Source organism: Zeugodacus cucurbitae, chromosome 4 (genome assembly GCF_028554725.1).
Source record: "Zeugodacus cucurbitae isolate PBARC_wt_2022May chromosome 4, idZeuCucr1.2, whole genome shotgun sequence".
Taxonomy (NCBI): domain Eukaryota; kingdom Metazoa; phylum Arthropoda; class Insecta; order Diptera; family Tephritidae; genus Zeugodacus; species Zeugodacus cucurbitae.
This window is the reverse complement of record NC_071669.1, coordinates 25,874,183-25,894,335: the sequence shown is the minus strand read 5'-3', so window position 1 is coordinate 25,894,335 and position 20,153 is coordinate 25,874,183. Positions and strand designations below refer to the sequence as shown.

Genomic DNA, 20,153 nt, shown 5'->3' with positions numbered 1-20,153 from the left:
TATTAAAACTTTATGACTTTGCTAATTACCATCTATGTAAATCAAACACCAAATACCAACATTCACACGTCCACATCTACTACATGTTGAGGTTAGTACTCAATTATACAGACAAACAATCGTACAATGTAATATTATATCAATGCAGACAAATTGTCTGGTGGAAGCTCAGCCACACAGCCAAGAAGTCTAAGCGCATAACGGTGTTGAAAGTTGAAGTAAGGTCAGGTGAGGTGAAGGCTTTTATGTACGCACACTCATATTCAATTAGCACGCGCGTAAGTATGTACATACCTATCAACTTATATATTATATTTGCAAAAAAAACGTATGTATGCAATAAGTAGCAAAGGAAACGAGACTTCAAAAAGTAGATATTTTGTCAATTTGAGCAGATCCGATTACGTGTTTGTAGTTTCAAACGCTACTTGTGTATTGTGTGCATATTAATAAAGATTTCACGAAGCCCCATTTGGTGTTTTAGCCTTTTTATATTCTCAGTTGATAAGTTATTGGTGTCATAAAGTAGATTTAATGTATTGTGCATTCATAAAACTAATTTCTAATTACAACAAGAGCTTATATTTAAAAAAAACGGTACTCAAATGGCACTTTATTGCATATAATCTCATAATAAAACAATTTGCTTTTACTGCATTGAGTTGGTTGAGGTGCAACTTAAGTATAAATCTCTGCAATAATTTAATTGATAGCAATTTATCCATAGTATTTGGTAGCGTTGAGTTTTTAAGTATTTCGTTGTACAAAATTAAAACAATACTTTGGATGAAAAAGTAAAATTACGCTTAAATACTACACAAATAATAATCGTTTACATAAAATACGGTTCTTAACATGCACTTAAATTACAGTTTCCAATTTACATACACTCGTTCGTATGTATGCATTTTAAGAGTTATTTGTCTCACAGTGCAATCGATAACTTAAATTTACCAGCTAACATGCGCTAGATTAAGTCTTTTCGTTTTTATACTCGTACTACATATACATATTTGCACTTAGTAATAGGATTTAAATACTACTTTTGTTATTGCGCCGCACAAATATATTAATGTGTATGTACAGAGTATTTGATATGTGATTATAAGCCTTACTTTGCTTTATACGCTTCGTATAATACATAAACGCTATTGTATTTAATTAAATTTGTATGTGTATTGGTAGCGTAAGGGGGAAGTTTCTTGAAAAGTCTCCGGTTCGGATTCATCGTCACTCGACGACGGTGGTGTCTCCAACATGGGCATGGATAGATCCAAATACTCCTCATTGGTGGCATGATTTGATGCCAACTGTAGTATCTTGTCTAAATTCTCAACAATCTCAACAAATGTTGGTCGCACGTTGGCGTCAAAATGCCAGCACTGACGCATTAGCATATAAATATTCAGTGAACAACGTGCTGGCTTCTCCATGCGTTGCCCGGTTATTAGATAGCTGTAGAGCTCCTCTGCAGACATGATATTGGGATAGGGCTGCTCGCCAAATGTCATTATCTCCCACAATAGCACACCGAAAGACCACACGTCTGATTGTGAATCGTAAAACTTTTCCTGCAGCGACTCTGGCGCCATCCACTTGATGGGTAAACGGCCATTTGTATTCTTTCTGTAGTATTCGGTGTCTTGTATGTCGCGCGCCAGACCGAAATCGGCTATCTTCATGACATAGTCATCACTCACGAGCACATTGCGCGCCGCTAAATCGCGATGAATGCACTGTGCGAATATTAATGAAATAAAACAGAAAATTATTTTAAGTTTTGCTATAAGTGATTGCTAATAAATGTCGGAACTTACTCTACGCGAGGCGAGGTACTCCATACCACGTGCAATTTGAAATGCGAATGAGACCAGATTTTTCTCTGTCAACTGGGGCATGTCTTCCAAACAATCGCTACTGCGTTGCAAGCTCGGACTGCCAACGAACAGTGGTCTATTCTTTTTCAGAAAGTCCTTTAAATTACCATGCGGCGCGAACTCCACTATGACCCATAGCGGACCATTTTGTGTGCAACACCCAAGCAAGTTGATGATGTTTATATGTTTGCCGATCATTTTCATCACTTCCATTTCCCGCACTAAGCTCGCCATATCGGCATCGGTGTGTTCGTCTTTTACCATTTTCACGGCAACAATGCTGGATGAGTTGTTGACGGTACGTGGCAAATTGCATGCTTCTGCCATTACAACACGTCCGAATGCACCTTCGCCCAGCGTCGAGCCCAGATTAAGTTGTGTGCGTGGTATTTCCCAGTTGGAGTCGAGCGGAAATTCATACTCATTGAAGGCTTGTGACGGATCTAAATTCGACGCTTGAAAGGTGGTACGTTGTTTTTCAATTTTAATCACTGGCATCTGTAGATCGCATGAACTGCCCTCCGAAGAAGACGGCTTATATATAATGACTTTCTTTGTCCATTGATGCACAGTTTCGATACGATGCTTCAGTAATTTCTCATGTTTCAGTTTACGTAGCACATAAATTATAAATATGGAACCGAAGAGGAAGAGCAATACAATCACTATGGCGGCCACTGTCATCCAGACGGGATGCGCACGCCACAGCATGTACACTTCACGACTGGGTAACTTGTCAACAACATGCAAATAGCCACTTTTCACGGCTTCGCCCAGATTATTGGCGGCTACACATGTGTACCAGCCTTCGTCGGCATGCGTGACATTCAACAACCGTAGTATGTTCGGTCTATCGGGATCACCATTGAGCTTGATAAAATCTTCTGCAGTTGGCTGATAACCATTGGTGTTGGTATTGGCTTTAGTGAAAAGGCGCTCCAAATTCTCGATACTTTCATTTTTCTGCTTATATTTTATCCAGAATATATGTGGCTCCAGATCCGAAACAACGCGGCATTCAAAGTATGCACTGCTGTTGGTTAAAACGGTTTGATTTTGTGGAAACTTGTCACTATGTATGGGGCGCGAACGTAGACGATCCATTATTGTCAATTTTGTTGAATGCTCTATGCATCCCAAATTATTGCAGAGAGTGCATTTGTAGACACCAGAGTCTTCGGCAATCACTTCATCCATTTGCATCAACCACTTTTTGTATGTGACTTTTCCGATGTGACGCATAATTTCAGTGAAATTTGCGTCCCCTGCACTACGTGTCCACGTTATGTTGGGCAATGGATTACCGATGGCGGGACAGGCCAGTTGTATTGTTGAACCCGCTGGCTTATGCAAAGCTCTAACCAATTTGTCGGCTTTTTTGAAACGTGGCGGACTTTCTTCAACTGCTTCGGTGTCGTCATTTACATCGTTGGCATCCTTACTTTCCGCAACAGCTTCAATTAGTCTTTCGTTTTCCTTCTCCGGCACAGTGCTGCCTGCAGTTTCCGCAGAATGCGCTGCATGTTTCTCTGATAAGACGAGTTTGTTTTTGGTTGTAATCGAAGTACTCGTCTGCTGTATAACTGCTAAATAAGCTGTGGCCATGGCTTTCCCTGCTTCATTTGTAGCAATGCAAGTGTAAAAACCTTCATCCGCCAACTGCACTCTTTCCAACTTTAAAACGTTTGGATTCTCAGGATTAGTTGTCAAGTCGATTACATTTTTTGTCAAGTTTGAAGAGAGCTCATCCGCGTTAAGTCTTTGCTGATGCTTGATCCAGCGGATCTGCACAGCGGTTGGAGATTGAACCTGACACTCGAACTGTGTATCGCTATTGAGCGCAGCAGTTTTGTTGGCTGGCTTACTATTCACTATGAGTGGACTGGCTGAGCGCAGTTGTGGTCTCACGATCTGCAAGCGCATATTATGTTCAATAGCGCCGAATTTATTATTGATTTTACAAGTATAGACGCCAGAGTCCGCAGTAGTTAAGTTCTCAATAAGAAGTGACCATTTCTTTAATCTAAAACGCAATGGCGTCAGATTTATTCTTGTGGCATCATGAAACCAAGTAATGACCGGCAATGGATTGCCCAAAGCGGGACAGCTCAATTGAACGAAACTACCAATTGGTTGTTGTAAACTATCGATAAGTTTAGAGCTCTGTTGAAACTGTGGCGGACCTGGATTCGGAAGATGTATAATTTTCAAAGCAGTGGCGTTGTTATTCCTCGAGTCTTTTGTTTGTAATTCCGCTTCAACAACATCTTCCACAGAATCGGAATCATTGCGATCCAGTCGTAAACGCGCCTCCATTTCATCTTCAACTTTGCTAAAGTCAGCTATATCTTCCTCGGCAAGGTTAGGTGGGGTTGCCAGCTCCGGTCCAATGACACTCAGCGCTACACTAACGTATTTGGGGCCGAGTGACACTTGTTCTGCCTGGCAACTGTACACACCGGCATCCTTCGTTTGTACCTCCTTCAGTACCAACAGACGATTACCGCTGAGGAACTCATCATCTCTGTACCACTTAATGGCACCCTTAAGCAGGCAGGTGAGACGTACGTCTGTGTTTGGCAAAACGCTCTGTTTAGTGAGTGTAACGCTAGGGCTCAGGGTAACATTGACCACCTCAGCGTTTCGTACAACCGGCGCTGCTTGGCTGTCACCCAAACTTTTGGCCATTGACAAATAAGGCGGGCAGACACAGATAGTGATCACGAACAACAACCAAAACCAATTTGGCGCACTGCGAAGTATTGCTTTCAGTCTGATTTTGGACATCTTTGTAGTGTTGTATTTGGCGTATACGGAATGGAATTGTCGCGGCGGATTATGTAAAGAATTGGCGCGAATGCGCGTGCCTACGATTTAACTACGACTCACGGCCGGCCGTTCGGTAGTTAGAGCGTCTGCTGCTTACTTTGTTATATTTGATATTTTTTACGCACACAAAACACAAGCGTTTATCATAACACACACACACGCCACGTCTCTTCTCAGTCCTTTGAGCGCGCTCTTAGTTCGCTTTTTAGTAATTAAAATTCATATTGGCACCAAGCGGTTACTCCTCAGGTTGTTGACAGCTTTTATAACTACATAAATACAACGTAATGCTATTAAATATTAAAATGACGTTGTCTGTGTTATTCTTAAGCTCAAGTGGTGAGCGTTGAAAATTATTATTTGTGATAACTGCCGGCGCTCCCCTCAAAGCCGCACGCACACACTGCTTCTTCTACACTTTTTAATCCACTGTCTCAGTTTGAGCCATCGCTTGACCACTGATTTATTTAAGTATACGAACGCGCACGAGTGTACCGAGCAGCAGAGAGACCGAAGCTAGGCGATAGGCAGTCACTGCACAGACTGTGGGGAGCGCACAGGCGAAACGATTAAAAGGAAAAGATTGAAAATAAAAAACTATGTGCATTGATTTCATAATGAGTTTTCTCTTTTTTTTGTTTTTGTCTTTATAATTTGTTTTTTTTTTTTTATACATATATTTTATTTTACTTGAATATTTCAATCACTTTGCTGGCTGGTATTTGCGCGACGCGTCGCCTAACTTGGTTAACAGCACACATGTATGGTATGTATGTATATATAATATGTATGTATATGTGTGTGTGTTTATTGGGTGGCCGCGCGGACGGATGATCCCAATTTAGCCGGCATGCGTATTTGAATGCGCGAATCAAATCGACCTGCTTGACGGAGTTTTACTTAAGCGCATAGGATTGAATTGCGAAAGCGCCAACAACAACAACAGCATTTCGAACGACTATAAAAATATGGTGAATGCGGTTCAGATAATAGTTATAATTGCACACTTTTTCCAGTTTTCCTAACGCTTCTATAGCTTGTCCATACATATGTATGTATATGTAGATATTCCTGAAAATACCCACCGAGAAATAAAAAATATTCTGAATGTATTTACTATGCCATAGTTGGATGTAATTTTTTGTTTAAGTGGGCGTGGCCCCGCCCCCAAATAAGTTTTTTGTATATATCTAGCAAACTACTTAATCTATATAAATCAAGAGTAGTAGTCTCATTTCCTTTTAAACTTTAGTAATTACACACCATGACAATTGGTGAAATTGGATTGGTTGTGTTGAAAATTAGTAAAGAAGTAAAAGTCCGTTAACTCAATAACTAAAAACATGACAAACTAAATTTTACAGAAAAAATGGCAGAAAAAGATTTTTTTTTAATGGAAAATGGGCGTGCCCACATTTGAGTCAAAAACCATATCTCAGGAACTAATCTACAAATTGCAATGAAATTCGGCACATAGTATTTTTTTGACATCCTAATATTACCGATGGAAAATAGGGAAAATTCGTGCATAAACACGCCTACTTCCCATATAATGCAATTTTGAATTCCATCTATTCGTTCACTTTGTAATACATAAATCAAAAACCAATGAAGATAGCGGAATAAAACTATACACAAATACTGTATTTATGGAAAAATCGTCGAAATCGGACTATAACGTTTCAAGACCCCGGATATCGAATATGAAGAACTCAATGCTTAAGGGTAATTTTTTATCGTAAACATAGGTAAATCCCTAAGATACACCTAAACTGGTGAAAAACGGGTCATAATCTTAGCTCCCATATACCTAATTATAGGTTTTTTTATTGCAATTTTCTCGAGCTGATGCTATTTTGTTCATTCCTATTTGAAGTCCAATATAAATAACTAATATGTCCTACCGGGTGCATCTGAGAGATATTGTTGTGGTACAGTAATATTTTATGCTTCTTTCTCTTTCTACTTTTGTAGAATTACTTGAACGTGCGGGTATAATTGGAGTCTATGCCAATTATAGAATTGTTATAGTAGTTGTTGTTGTTAGTAAGCCTTTTTAAGGCTTGGTTGTTACCGATTTGATAGTAATTTTGTTGGTTTTTAAGGGGCAAACGATTCTTAATATTTATGAATGTAAATGTTGGATAAACTTCAAACGGTTAATGAAATGTATATGCTATTATATTATTCTATTATGAATTCGCATTGAATACAATTACTTCATTACAGTTTGTGGTAAGACCGCAAAGCTTACAAATTGAGCGGCAAAATGGCACACACACACACACTCAAGTATATTTCTACAGGTGGGCTCATTGTTTAAAGTATAGATATTTAAGGAATGCACATACATATGCATTTGTGTCTATCGTATGTATGTGTACATGTTGCAAAAGCATTAGCACCTAATTTACACTGACAAGTGCACTTCAATCATTTCCACATAGCGTTACTTGAAGAATTTTTGAATTTTTTTCATTGCTATTTATAAGTACGAAAACGTATTTGGTTTGGTGCGGAAGTTGTTAACATTTTATTGGCCTACAACAAGCTGTATTGAATTTCACTCTCTCTTAACCGTTTAACGATTCTAGTTCCTTTTTCATATCGAAACTGCCAAAGTATTTCTTTCTTGACCTTAACATTTTAAGTTTTGCAGTTTATTTTCTCTGTGCCGCTCTACATTTTCGTGTTCGCCGAAAATGGCTAACAATGTTCCGTTATTATTATGTTTGCGTATCTAACGGTAATGAGGTTCGAAATATGTTTAGTTTAGTGGAGGTGTTTAAACAAAAAATTTAAGTTATGCTCTATATCTTAAACCAATAGTAAAAAACGGGTGATCCAAGTCGAGTTAATTTTGCAGTAGCCTTTTTTTGACAGATCACGCTTTAGTCGTGTCAAGCTGTCATGTTATTTTTGTGATGGGACGGTGGAATCATCGGTCCATATTTTTGCAAAAATGTAGCCGGTGAGAATGTAACCGCAATGGCGACCGTTATCGCGACATGATAACCGACTATTTGATGTCTAAAATTGAAACTCGTGATCTCGGCGATACTGATATTGAGAAAAGACTACGGTGAGCAGATAATTTCAAGTTTTAGGCCTGCCGATTGGCCATCAAGATTGTGTGATATCGCACCGTTAGACTTTTTCCTGTGAGGATACCTAAAGTCTAAAGTCTATGCGGATAATCCCGCTTCGATTCAGACCTTGGAGCGTGTCATTTGCCAATTACCAGCCGAAATGCTCGAACGAGTAATCGAAAATTTGGGCTCAAAGGACGGGCGATCTGAGACGTAGCCGCGGCCAACATTTGAAAGAGATAATCTTTAAAAAATAAATGTCAAAGAATGTTCATTCGAATGAGAATAAACATTCCCATTAAAGCTGAATTTTCTGTGCTTTTTCTTTAAAAAAATTAGGGAACCTCTTCCAACCCTTTAGAAAATAATTTACAATTAATACAAGTCTACTAACCATCTATTCAAAATGATTTTACTTAATTTTATGAAAAATTGTTCAAATAGAATAATTCTGAGAGTAAATTCTATATCTTTGAAGTCGCAAAATTGAACACTGAATGAATCTTCATAATGAGCTAATCAGTATTGATGTCATAGAATGCAAAACTATTTTCATTCACTAATGACTTCATCAGCAGTAGTATGTAGGAGGCTTTATTCTAATAATGTAGTGATGTATATACAGTTATGTGATTAATAATAAGGATGGGAAAGGGATGGATAAAAAGTAAACTTAATAAAACTACTTAAAAAAACTTAAAACTATGATTCTACTAAGGCATGGAAATTGTTGGCAGTTAAGGGCATTTTTTTATCACTAATTATTTATAAAAACAGTCAGTTCAGTTAGAAAAATGTAAAGCATTTGCATACATTTCGTAACCAGCCATAACAACGTCAATATAAGGGTGCGCGTTTTAATAAGGACAGCGTGTCGTTCCAAAATAATAACGAATATAGCGAAAATAGCAAATATAATTTAAAATTTCAAAGCAATAGTTGAATAAGCAATTAAGTAAAACTGGTTTCTCTTTCTTATTTAATATTGTAATGTTTTTAGTAAAATTAGATGTGTCATTATTTGTCACATGTTAAAAACGACAAATTATTGCAAAAATTAAAAAAAAACAAGAGTTTATTATAATAAACTTGCTTAGTTAGTTGTCTTTGATTTCCCCACATTTCTGGATGCACGTTAACTTCATTAACTGTAGGCAACGGTCCTTATTATTTTCCATATAACTGTACATACACAAATATATTAAGGAAAATTAATGAAAAATGTTTTTATAAATTCTTTTCTCTATCATTGAAAATTAACACTAGATGTAAGGAAGCACAAAACTCTGTTAATTTCTCCTAACCGGCTCTTCGTATAGCAGGTTAGTCCTTTGGGAATACCTTATAAAAAGGATTTCAATCGTAACACAAGACATCTGAATTGCAGAAGATTTCATGAAGTAGAAGCTAATCAAAGATTGAAACAATTTAATTTCAAAATTCAAAATTTCTAATCCTCAAAGTCACTGTAGTTTCATGAAATTCGTTCCTCAAATATATTCCGCTTGGTTATGAACTTGTATTGTCGTTTAAAATACTGTTGGTGTTGTTGTTGGATCACGTACGGAATTCAAAAGGTTTTAAATTTTTAACACGCACTAAATGCCACACTCTTTATAGGCACTTATTTAACTTAATTTGTATTTATTTTTTTGTTTTACTTTTCGTTTTTGCAAAAAGTCGTAAATCTTTGTCGAGCACATTTTATTGCGGTTTCATACACGCATCGTAAGAACACCCAAAAAATTAAAAAGTTCACGAATTATGGAATAGTGTCGTAAACATCATTAGCAATTCTTGTTTTTTGTTTTTGGATACACACGAACGACGAAATAACGAATCAAACGTTTATAGCCGCTTCCGCAAACTGTTTCCGCTTCACGAACGCGTACCACCCGTGCTGCGAAAGTGAGCGCCGCGTCGCCACATATTCATATATATAACTACACATAAGAACTAGTCAGGTACACACCGATTTGAAAATTAATCACCGCCAGCAATTCACTTTAACGATCATTGGGCATTCGAATCGACAATTTGCGTCTGACCGTTGCCAATGCTGAAACTCAACTGATCGCTCAGTATGAATCGCTTTAAGTGCGCTCAAACGACAACGACAAAACTTTGAAATTCGTATAAATCGTATGAAACTCACTGTTGGAACAGCAAAAAAAAAAAAATAAAAGGAATAATGCAACGCAACATATAAAAACAGACCAAAAGCACTTGTTGTTGATAGTTATAAACCAACAACAACAAGTATTTCAATGGTTATATAGTAACGCTATTGGTTGTTACCACGCTTCAATACAACTACTCCCGCACAACAGACGTTGCTCGCTCTCAGCCGGAAAAACTCACTTACACACATGCTCGCATTCAAACGAGTGAGAGTATAGATGTGTTCGTGATCTTCTCACAGTCCTTAAGTAATTGTAATTCCGTGCACGGACATTTCTGTATAATTTGAAATATGCTCCTTCTGCGGATTTGGTTATCCTTGTACGTGCTATTTTTTATATTTTGTATTGATTGGCGGCTGGAGCCTTAGCTGTTCTATGTTTGTGGTTTAAACTGAGTATAATATAATCTAAGTTATACATAGTTCATGCAGTAAATAGTTTACTGAAATTCAAAACCGAAGAAGAAACTTAAACGCCAATTAAATTGCATATATTGGGCATTTCATCATGGAAAGACATACGCTTTTTTCAACTTTATTACGAAAATTCGAGTTCTGTAAAGAATATGTTTTCCGCGGTTCGCCCAACTTATGGTGAACATAAGAGGTCCATTTAAAACAAGAGCAACGTGAAGAGATTCAAGAACTGTCATTTCATCGAGAAAAAACAACGGTTTGATATGGTTTTTGGGCCGGTGGAATCAGGTCTTGGAGCACCCGTGTCATTCGCCAGTTACCGGTCGAAATGCTCAAACGAAAATCAAAAATTGAACTCAACGGATGGACCATCTGAGACGTATCCGCCGCCAACATTTGAAAGAGAAAATCTTTCAAAAATAAATGCCTAAGAATGTTACTTAAAATCATAATAAACATTCCCCATTAAATTTGAATTTTCTTCCTTTAAAAACCTCGAAATGGATCACCATTTATTTCGAAAAATATTGGATAAATTTGATCTTGAGTTTTATAATCCCATTTCTCTTAAAACATGCAGTTGAACTTTCCTAACTCGACTCACCTTAATCCACAAAAAACTTCGAGTTTGAGACTTCGGGTGTAAATTAAAACAAATCTAAAAAAATTTATTTCGCATAAAGTTTTGTGTACATATGTACCTTAAAATATGTATTTATGTGATTTTGTTTGTTGCAGTTTGCTGTTGTTAGGCTCTTGACGTCTGCATCCCATGCCTTTGTTACATGATTTATGCAATCCATAAGAGTAATATAGTATTTTTTGTTCGCCTCAATACGATATATAGTAAAATTTTAAATTTTGTATTATGACCTGGTCGAAAAGTTCGATTTATGGAAGGAAATTTGTATGAAATTTAACTTCTATTGCCAATTTAAGAGTTCGAGTTATGGAAAACTTCGAGTTAGCGAAGTTTAAGTTATGGAAGGAAATTAGTATGAAATTTGATTTCTAAACGCTATAATTCCAAAGTTCGAGTTATGGAAGTTCCACTGTATGTTATTAAGTGTAATACATTTTAAAATTAGTTTAAAAAAATGTCGTAAGTTATTTGTAGTGGTAGATATACAAACATTTAATAAATTAAACATTCAATTATAAACACAGAAATTGTAGAAAACACATTTTTTAGAGGGAATCAAAACTTCAACTTTTTTGATCGGTTTTATCTACGATCGTATATTAACATAAAAAATTATTCAAACACATTGTACGAATTTATGTAGTTATCAATCGTATAGATGTACCGACTATGCGGACAAAGTTCAAAACCATTGGAATTACGGTTTTAAATACAGGTATTCACAGACATACACACATAAGCACATGCATAACACGCGTAATATTTGATATTTTCCGAATAGTGTAAGAAAAATGCATATGTATTTGCATACATACTTATGTACATACATATGTGCATATGTATGTTGCATGCAATTTGTAAGTTTTTATAGTTTATCTTTGCTATCAATGCGCCTTTTGTCTTCTTAATGCACGCTGTCAACTTAAGTTTGTTACTGGCTGGTAATATGTACATATCTATGTATGTGTGTAAATAAGTGCTCATCAAATGTTTGTTTGTATTGATTTCCTTCGTTTGCTATTCGTCTTAATTTATGCGCATGCGCGTGCGCAACAAGCCAAGTGCAGGCCAAATAATCACCGCTTACAACAAGCAGAACTACACACAAACACTATCATATTATATGTACATACATATGTATGGCATAAGATCGGGGGTAATACAAAGTTGTCGATGGAATAGTCAAGAGTTCTTTGATATTTATTGTAGAGTCAAATCTGCGGTACTTACTATCCGACGACCATCATTATTTACATACTCGTAGTACACCTCAACACAAACACACACACGCGTACGCTTGCTCACCCACACCTCAATTGTTGTATTTATTTTTGGTTACATTATGCTTCTCCTTCGACTGACTGACTTCCAGTGACATTTTCATTGTGTGCATTGGCTTTCCATTTTTAATGTTTTCATTGCTGCTTTGTTTTTGCGCGATCGAACCAACAACAACTATGCATATGCAGGTGAGACGAGTGTGTGTGTGTGTGGGTGTGTACAAGTGCTGGGCATGTGTATGCGATTATCGAATATCAATTGGGAAATATCCGTTACGTGACTCGTGCATACCTTTCTTTTGTGCGATCGCTTTCGACAACAGTTCTATAGTTCTTTCCGATTTTTAGGCATATGTACATACATATAAATGAGCATATCACGGATTGAATGTGGCTCTGTTTTATGCTGTCTCTAATGCCAGAATGCCTTTGTGGAAAATTCAGTGTAACTTTGTAATATCTTAGATAAGTCTGTAAGTGCAAGTGTGCACTAACGGTGCAACAGTACGCCCGCATCTAACTATTAAATGCTGCATTGCCATTCTTGCTTCGATGCGCTCAAATTTCTCCAAGATCATAGAAACATGTTCAGCAAAAATCCTTTTGTCTTGTTTTGTAGTATGTATTCTTCATCTTCTCATTCAAAAAATGAGTTGAAGTGCTTCTCGATCACAAACAAGTAAATTTTCCAAGTATTCATTGCATTTGCGTTTATTCGCTATCAAAATTTCTGCTCACGTATTTTTTATTTCATCGAGATGTTTATGACGCCACTAGGAGATGCGCTTATGTGCATACATACTTACATACGTAAATATAAAATTATTTACAAATCTGTATATATGTTTGTATGCAACGAACATACAGTATGCAAAATCCATATTCGTACACCCTATTTTTTCAGCGAAAATATACATTTTCAAAACAATTTTGAAAATAAAAAACTAGATTCGGAAGAAAAATGACTGCAGAATGCCAAATGTATTGATTTTTATATAAAAGTAAATAATATTTCCACAAAAAAACCAAAATATAGCATAAACCCACGCAAAATCCGTAACGTACACCCCTAACTGATACCTATAATCAATAGCATAAATTAAAATTAATACTTAGTGAGATATAATTTCTGTTTAATAATTTCGTACAATTGCCTTTGCATTGATTTCTACAACTTTTTCGTAAGTTTGGGGGATAACTTCTGCCACTTCCTATACAAAGTTGTTCCCGTTCCTAATATTAGCTGCCATCAATTGGTCACTTCTCTGCTCGCTATCTTTGAGCGCTGCTCGCCTGTAAAAAATTTTACATGTGAAAGGAACAACAAAGTTATCTAGTTGAATTCGTGCAGGAGCGTATGTAGCGTAGCCTCATTAAAAATTCTTTCGCCGCTTGCTGAGTGCTACCAAGTTTTGTTTTACACATTTTAGAACCATTTAACTATATTTTACTATTGTGAACGGCTCCAAGGACAAATTACTGTCAAAATAATAAAAATTGGCGAAGATAAATCGTAAGTATTTTTGTATTGAATTTATTGAATAAAAAACTTTAATAAAAATTCAATTTGTTGCAGAAAACGTAAGACATTGACGGTGTTAGAAGAGTTAATGCTGCCAGTTCGTATGCAAATTTTGAAAGTTTGTTCGATTGGCTTGTCTATAGCAGTTAACCAATCGATGGCAGACATTGTAAATTTTCAACCAATTTTAACGATAGACCATAAATTTTCAATTGGGATTAAATCTGGGCTTTGCGGGGTTGGTTTTAGGTAAAATGGACAGTAGTAGAAGATCCAAAGACGAGTATCCACCGCTAAATATTTGGGGTCATTATCTTGGTGAAACAGATATTGATCCCCAAACCCAAGATTATCTGCACTTTGACAATTTTTTTTTCTTAAAATATCACTGAATTTCCTGGTATTTAATATTTCAGTGATGGGATAAAGTTTTCCTACTCCAGCTGCAGAAAAACATCTCCAAAACATGACGGAAAGTTGATTGAACAACAATAGAAAAGGTGCACAATGGTTAGTTTTCGAATTTTTAGTATATACGAATATACATAATAAGTAAGAATCAATTGTGATTATCTCCGCAACATAAAACAGCCGCTAAAATTAATGAAAGGGTGTGTAGGTCTGAACGATGAACTTAGAAAGATAAACTCAGAATAAAAATGTTACAGTGAAGGATTTTAAAGAACTTTCTGTAAATTTGAAGCACCATTATAATTAGAGACAGCGTTCAATATTGTTGTCAAATAATACTATATTGATGGGTAATATTGATTAGATTTTCTTCCTTTTTTATTTAATTTCTGAACTTACTTTTAATTGAGACATAAACTTTTCTGACGCACAGAAAATTTACGTACGTATTATGGATGTATGTACACTATCGGAAATAATAGTGCAAAGCGTAAGCACCAATATTATGTGCTTGTAAATTTGTAAATATATAGGTTAGGTTATACTGGTAGGCCTCACATAGACCTATTTAGGTCCTTTGCGATACCAGATGGAGTGCCGTCACGTTGTCCACGAGGAGTAGTCATCCTTTAGGATGCCTGCGATTGACGCGAATTTTAAAAGTTTTTGTGGCTTCACTTTTGATACCTCTTCCAGACTCTCATATTGTAGTCTAAGAGCTAGCAACGTTTTTGAGCAAGAATTTCAGGTAGGCCAGTTTTTAGATATGCTATCTCTCTCACTCCCCCGGACATCATACAGGCTATCTGGCTGGCGGTAGCGGTTGCGTTCATCAGTGCGCATCATTTTAAGAAGTTTTTTTTTTATATTTTTATTAAACAATTCTCAACAAAAACTTATTATTGCCAGATATTTTTGATGTTGTTTAAACGGTGCCAAACGCCTATTTTTTATTAAACGACAACAGCTGCTTGTAGTCAATAAAAATTATTTCAAACAAGTAAGGAAAGGCTATGTTCGGGTGCAACCGAACATTAGAGACCGACCGATTAATCGACCTTGGTATCGGCATCGGCCAGTATCGGCCACAAAATTAACCATCGGCATCGGCCATATTTGGCCGATTCTTAGCCGATTCTTTCTACTTCTTTCATCATGGTGATATTTTAAGTCTAGTATAAAGAAATTCAATAATTTTTCATTAATGAAAGGTTTTATTTAGTACTGCTAGAAACATTCGATGTATGTCAAATATGCACAGTTTTGTTTAACACTAATCAAACCAAGACTTAATATATAGCGGGTCAAATGACCCGACTGTATGTTTCATGCTTGAATGTATGAGAATATGGATGTTAGGAAGGAAATAAAAATATAAATTAAATTTATTATAATTAAACAGAATAGTATGTTGAGCATTTCTATTACAAAAGCAAAAAATAAAAAATTTTAATTCATAGTTCATCGCATTTTTTACATAAAGTGTTTCCATTGTACATTTTCCGCAAACATATTTTTTACATTTAGAGAAAATTTTGTTAGTTTTATTTTCTTTACATTATCCTATTTGACATCTCATACGTTTATAAGCATCTGTAGTAGACTTAGGCAACGATCCTTTCGTATTTTTTTCTTGTTTTGGTTGTTCACGGGCTTCTCGAAAATCGGCGCTAAGTTCTTCTGCTAGCTTGAGTCAAAAATCTTTTCCCGAGATATTTTCTCCTATCGTTTGCTTGTACAAAATCCAGGCATTTATGACAGCTAAATCAAGGATGTTGAAAAAAACTTGGAGAGACTGACTTTTTTATCAAAACGAATAAATCTAAGAATTTCGGTAAAACTATTTCTGCTCATAGTTTCAATCTAAAATTTGATATTTTCTTGAAATTATTCTGAGCTATTTTCGTTGAACTACTTTACGCAACAGTCTTTGGAAGAATGTGCAACTTACTGATTACAAATATGACTCGATAATCTCATAAAACAGAAAAATTCTCTCCGGGTCAAATGACCCGTTGTGGTAGATGTCGGTATACAACCGACGTATGTATGTTTAGTGTTAAAGTTTTTGATATTATAGAAGCATTCGTAACTAGGTTAATTTATTTTTAAAAGTTTCGTAATAATCACTTGGTGCTGGCCTGGACTATAAGGTGCATGGAAAAGAACCTCCCAAATAAGCTTCCGAAGTTTCTATTGAGTCACTATTACTATTTGCCGCCTTTCACAATGTGAGATGTAAATGACAAATGTCATCTCTTTGAAAATAACGGATTCTTTTTACTAGACCTACTATTTTCGAATATTGGCCTTAATGCTCATATTTGTCCTTAAGGGGTAACCCAGTGTAGCCCATGAAAAATGGAAGATTTTAGTTAATTTTTTTAAAGAAAGTACTCGGTCGAATGTTTCGAATTTTTTTGGACATAATAAGGTGTACTTTCAACTATATTTTAAAATTTTTATTTTACAAAAATTTTGAAAAAATAAAGGAGTTATGGGTTGTCTTGGGAGGTGCCAAAAAAAAAGTTCCCCTACTGCTGACATGATTCCGGCCGAATGAGTAACTGAAACACAAAAATTTAAAAAGGTTATTAAAGTTGAATATATTCCCTATACAATGATCTACGATTATTGAAAGATATCAAACATTAACAAAATGGCGTAGTTCTGAAAAAAATCGATTTTTAGGTAAAAAATGGTCGTTTTTTAATTGCCAAATTGACAATTTTCAACAAATCAAAAAGATCGTAGGTCATTGTATAGTAAATATATTCAAGAACATTCAGTTTAAATTTGAAGTTGATCGGTCAATATCTCGTTGAGTTATGATGTCAGTAATTTTGTGAAAAGTCGTTTCGAGAAAAACGCGTTTAAAGTTTCGACTATAGCGGCTAATACATGTGAGCGATTGCTCTTTAGAACGCTGCCATTCAAAAACTATTCAAGATACGACCTTACCTTTCACAGAATATTTTTGAAATTATAAACTTTCGAATAAGCAAAAAATAAAAAATCGATTTTTTGAAAATGTCACACCGGTATACCCCCTTAAAGGAAAAAAGCGATATTGCTGATTGCAGATTCGCTTTGAGAAAACGCAAATAACTTATTTGTTCCATCAACATATATCTTATAATACTAATTTATTTAGTTTTGAATATTAATTAAATCATTAAACAACTTCATATTTACATATGAATTGAGTTGTTTACCTATTTTGTGATGTTATGTGTCTTTGTTTTTATTTTGTTACCATACTAATTTACTAAATAATGTTGTTGATGAAAGAATCGGCATCGGCTTCGGCATCGGCCGATTCTTTGCCAACTGGCCGATTAATCGGCATCGGCATCGGCATCGGCCAAAATTTTGGTATCGGTCGGACACTACCGAACATTTTATACTCTCGCAATTTATTGAAGAAATTTAACCAATACATACATATATGCGGAATAAAGCTCACCGTATTTTTGAAAAACCTACAATGAGGTATATGGAAATGTTATGACCCGATTTTAATAATTTTTGGAACAGAGACACACTATTAGAAGAAAACAATTTCCTCTGAATTAAATTGAGATATCTGAGAGATTTACCCATATTTTCGGTTAAAATTTATCCTTAGGCGCTGAGTTCAACATGTTCGATATCTGGGGCCTTGAAAAGTTATGGTCCGTTTTCGACAATTTTTTCACAAGTGAAGCCAAAGATAATATGCACTATTTGTGTAAAGTTTTATTCCGTTATCTTCATTGGTTCCTTATGTTTAAATTATAAAGTTAAGGAATAAGATGGAATTCAAAATTGAGTTATAAGGAAAGTAGTAGTGGGTGTGAACCGATTTCGTTGTCAGTGTTATCAGGGTGTCAAGAAAATATTATATACCGAATTTCATTCGAATCGGTCGAGTAGTTCCTGAGATATGGTTTTTGACCCATAAGTGGGCGATGCCACGCCCATTTGCCATTTTGTAAAAAAATCTGAGTACAGCTCCCTTCTGCTATTTCTTCTGCAAAATTTAGTGTTTCTGACGTTTTTCGTTAGTTAGTTAACCCACTTTTAGTAATTTTCAACCTAACGTAGGCGTTTGGCACCGTTTAAACAACATCAAAAATATCTGGCAATAATAAGTTTATGTTGAGAATTGTTTAATAAAAATATTAAAAAAAAAACTTCTTAAAATGATTTGAAATTATAATATTTTACCTGTATAGGAACGATGCGCACTGATGAACGCAACCGCTACCGCCAGCCAGATAGCCTGTATGAAGTCCGGGGGAGTGAGAGAGACAGTATATCTAAAAACTGGCCTACCTGAAATTCTTGTTTTTTTGACGTTGCTAGCTCTCGTACTATTGTGAGGCATTGTAAATATATAAAGATATCTTCAAAGTGAATTGACAATTTTTACTTAATTTCGAAAGAATTTAAAATAAATATTTATATTAACTAATTTCTTAAACTGTACACAAGAATTAAGTCATTGGCCGCCCTTATTTCTTACATTGGACAAAATAAAGTGCTTTATAAAGCAATTGTTCTTAATTTCATAAAAAACAGCTGTGCTATCCTGCTCTTGTGCTTGAGATCATTATCCTGTTGAAATATATAATTACTCAAACTCATTTCCTCAGTACTTTGCGAAAGCGTTCCCTTTAATATGTCATCATGTCATGAGCTCATTAGTCAACTAGCAGTCAATTTTAACCAGTTTTGCAACTCCTGATGATGAAAAGCAATCCCAGGCTATGAGAGGACCAACTCCAGGCTTTTTTTCTGTGTGAAATATTTTTTGGTTACAATCTCTTAGAGAACTCAAAGAATTTTGTTTATGTATTTTTTAAACTCTTTAAATTTGTGCCCAATTTCGCCGTTTTTAATATCTGTTGACTCTTTTTTTTAATATCTTACATTTCTGTATTTAATATCTTTTATTTCCGTACCAAAATTTAATGGAAATTTTTTGTGTTTTTGTTCATCCTGAATATTAATTTTCCGTTTCTGTCCACATATTTTTTTAACTTTGTATTCTTCCTAACTCTTTATGTTTCATATTTTCCTTCTTTATATTTTCCTCCACCAGCACGATCTCGCTCCAATAAATCCTTTACCTCTTCAATAAAAAAGTCGGTAAGCATAAAGATCTCTGTCCTTTATTTGTAATTTGTTAACTAAAATTATGTTACCATCAACTTTAAATGAAAATTTTATTCGAAAAAAAGAGATATTTTGCACTTTATTTTGGAGCAACTTACAAAATGCTAAGAATTAATATTCAGATGTTAGAAATGTCAGATCTATATATAGATAGAGATATATCGAACGATATATTTATATTTGTGTCATACGCCTTGATCTCACACAAACAGGCCACTTGCTCTCAGTGATTTTATATATTACACAGCGTATCATTAAAATTGCACAATGTCCCAATGGGCTTTCTCCTAATACAACACTTGTTAATGTTCTTGTATATAAATAGTTTTGTGACTTTACAATGTTCAGGTAACGAATCTCACTTGTATAAAGTACCGATTATAAGTAGAAATATTCTGTAGAGCTGTTGCCATTATGTTTCTCTTAATATGCGAAGCACAAACTACATGTGTAAATTAAAATTTCTAGTTTCTTGCTTCTCTTTCATATGTACGTGCCTACATGTCGCAGAGTTCAAGGGATGGAAATTTGTTTCAATTTCCGTTATGGGCCGCTTACACGAATGCGCTTACATTACAATTTCCGATTCATGGATTCGTTATTTGTTAGAAAAAAAGAATTCGAGAATTGCTCTGGGAAAACGAGTTTAAAGGTAACAAGACTCAAGGTTATGCAGACATTCCCACACTTCATTAGGTTTCATTCACACTGTTGGCTTTCAATATAGCGTTTTCATATGCGAC

General features: G+C 35.4%; 2 protein-coding genes across 7 annotated transcripts in view; both read right to left on the bottom strand.

The window, feature by feature from the left end:
* Window positions 1-20,153, bottom strand: part of LOC105219344 (uncharacterized) — a 46,243-nt gene that overhangs the window by 13,683 nt on the left and 12,407 nt on the right. The window lies entirely within an intron of this gene.
* On the bottom strand, window positions 585-20,147 carry LOC105219343 (fibroblast growth factor receptor homolog 1). Of its 4 annotated transcripts, none has more exons than XM_011195406.3 (3): window positions 9,768-20,147; window positions 1,818-4,996; window positions 585-1,736 (listed from the first exon to the last, which is right to left on the bottom strand). In XM_011195406.3, exons 2-3 carry the CDS (start codon window positions 4,662-4,664, stop codon window positions 1,158-1,160), a joined length of 3,426 nt encoding a protein of 1,141 aa, XP_011193708.1. In that variant the 5' UTR covers window positions 4,665-4,996; window positions 9,768-20,147; the 3' UTR covers window positions 585-1,157. The 4 variants fall into 4 exon arrangements, with proteins under 4 accessions (XP_011193708.1, XP_011193707.1, XP_054084746.1 ...); XM_011195405.3 differs by having other exon boundaries at window positions 1,818-4,975; XM_054228771.1 differs by lacking the exon at window positions 9,768-20,147 and adding an exon at window positions 9,361-9,448 and having other exon boundaries at window positions 1,818-5,587.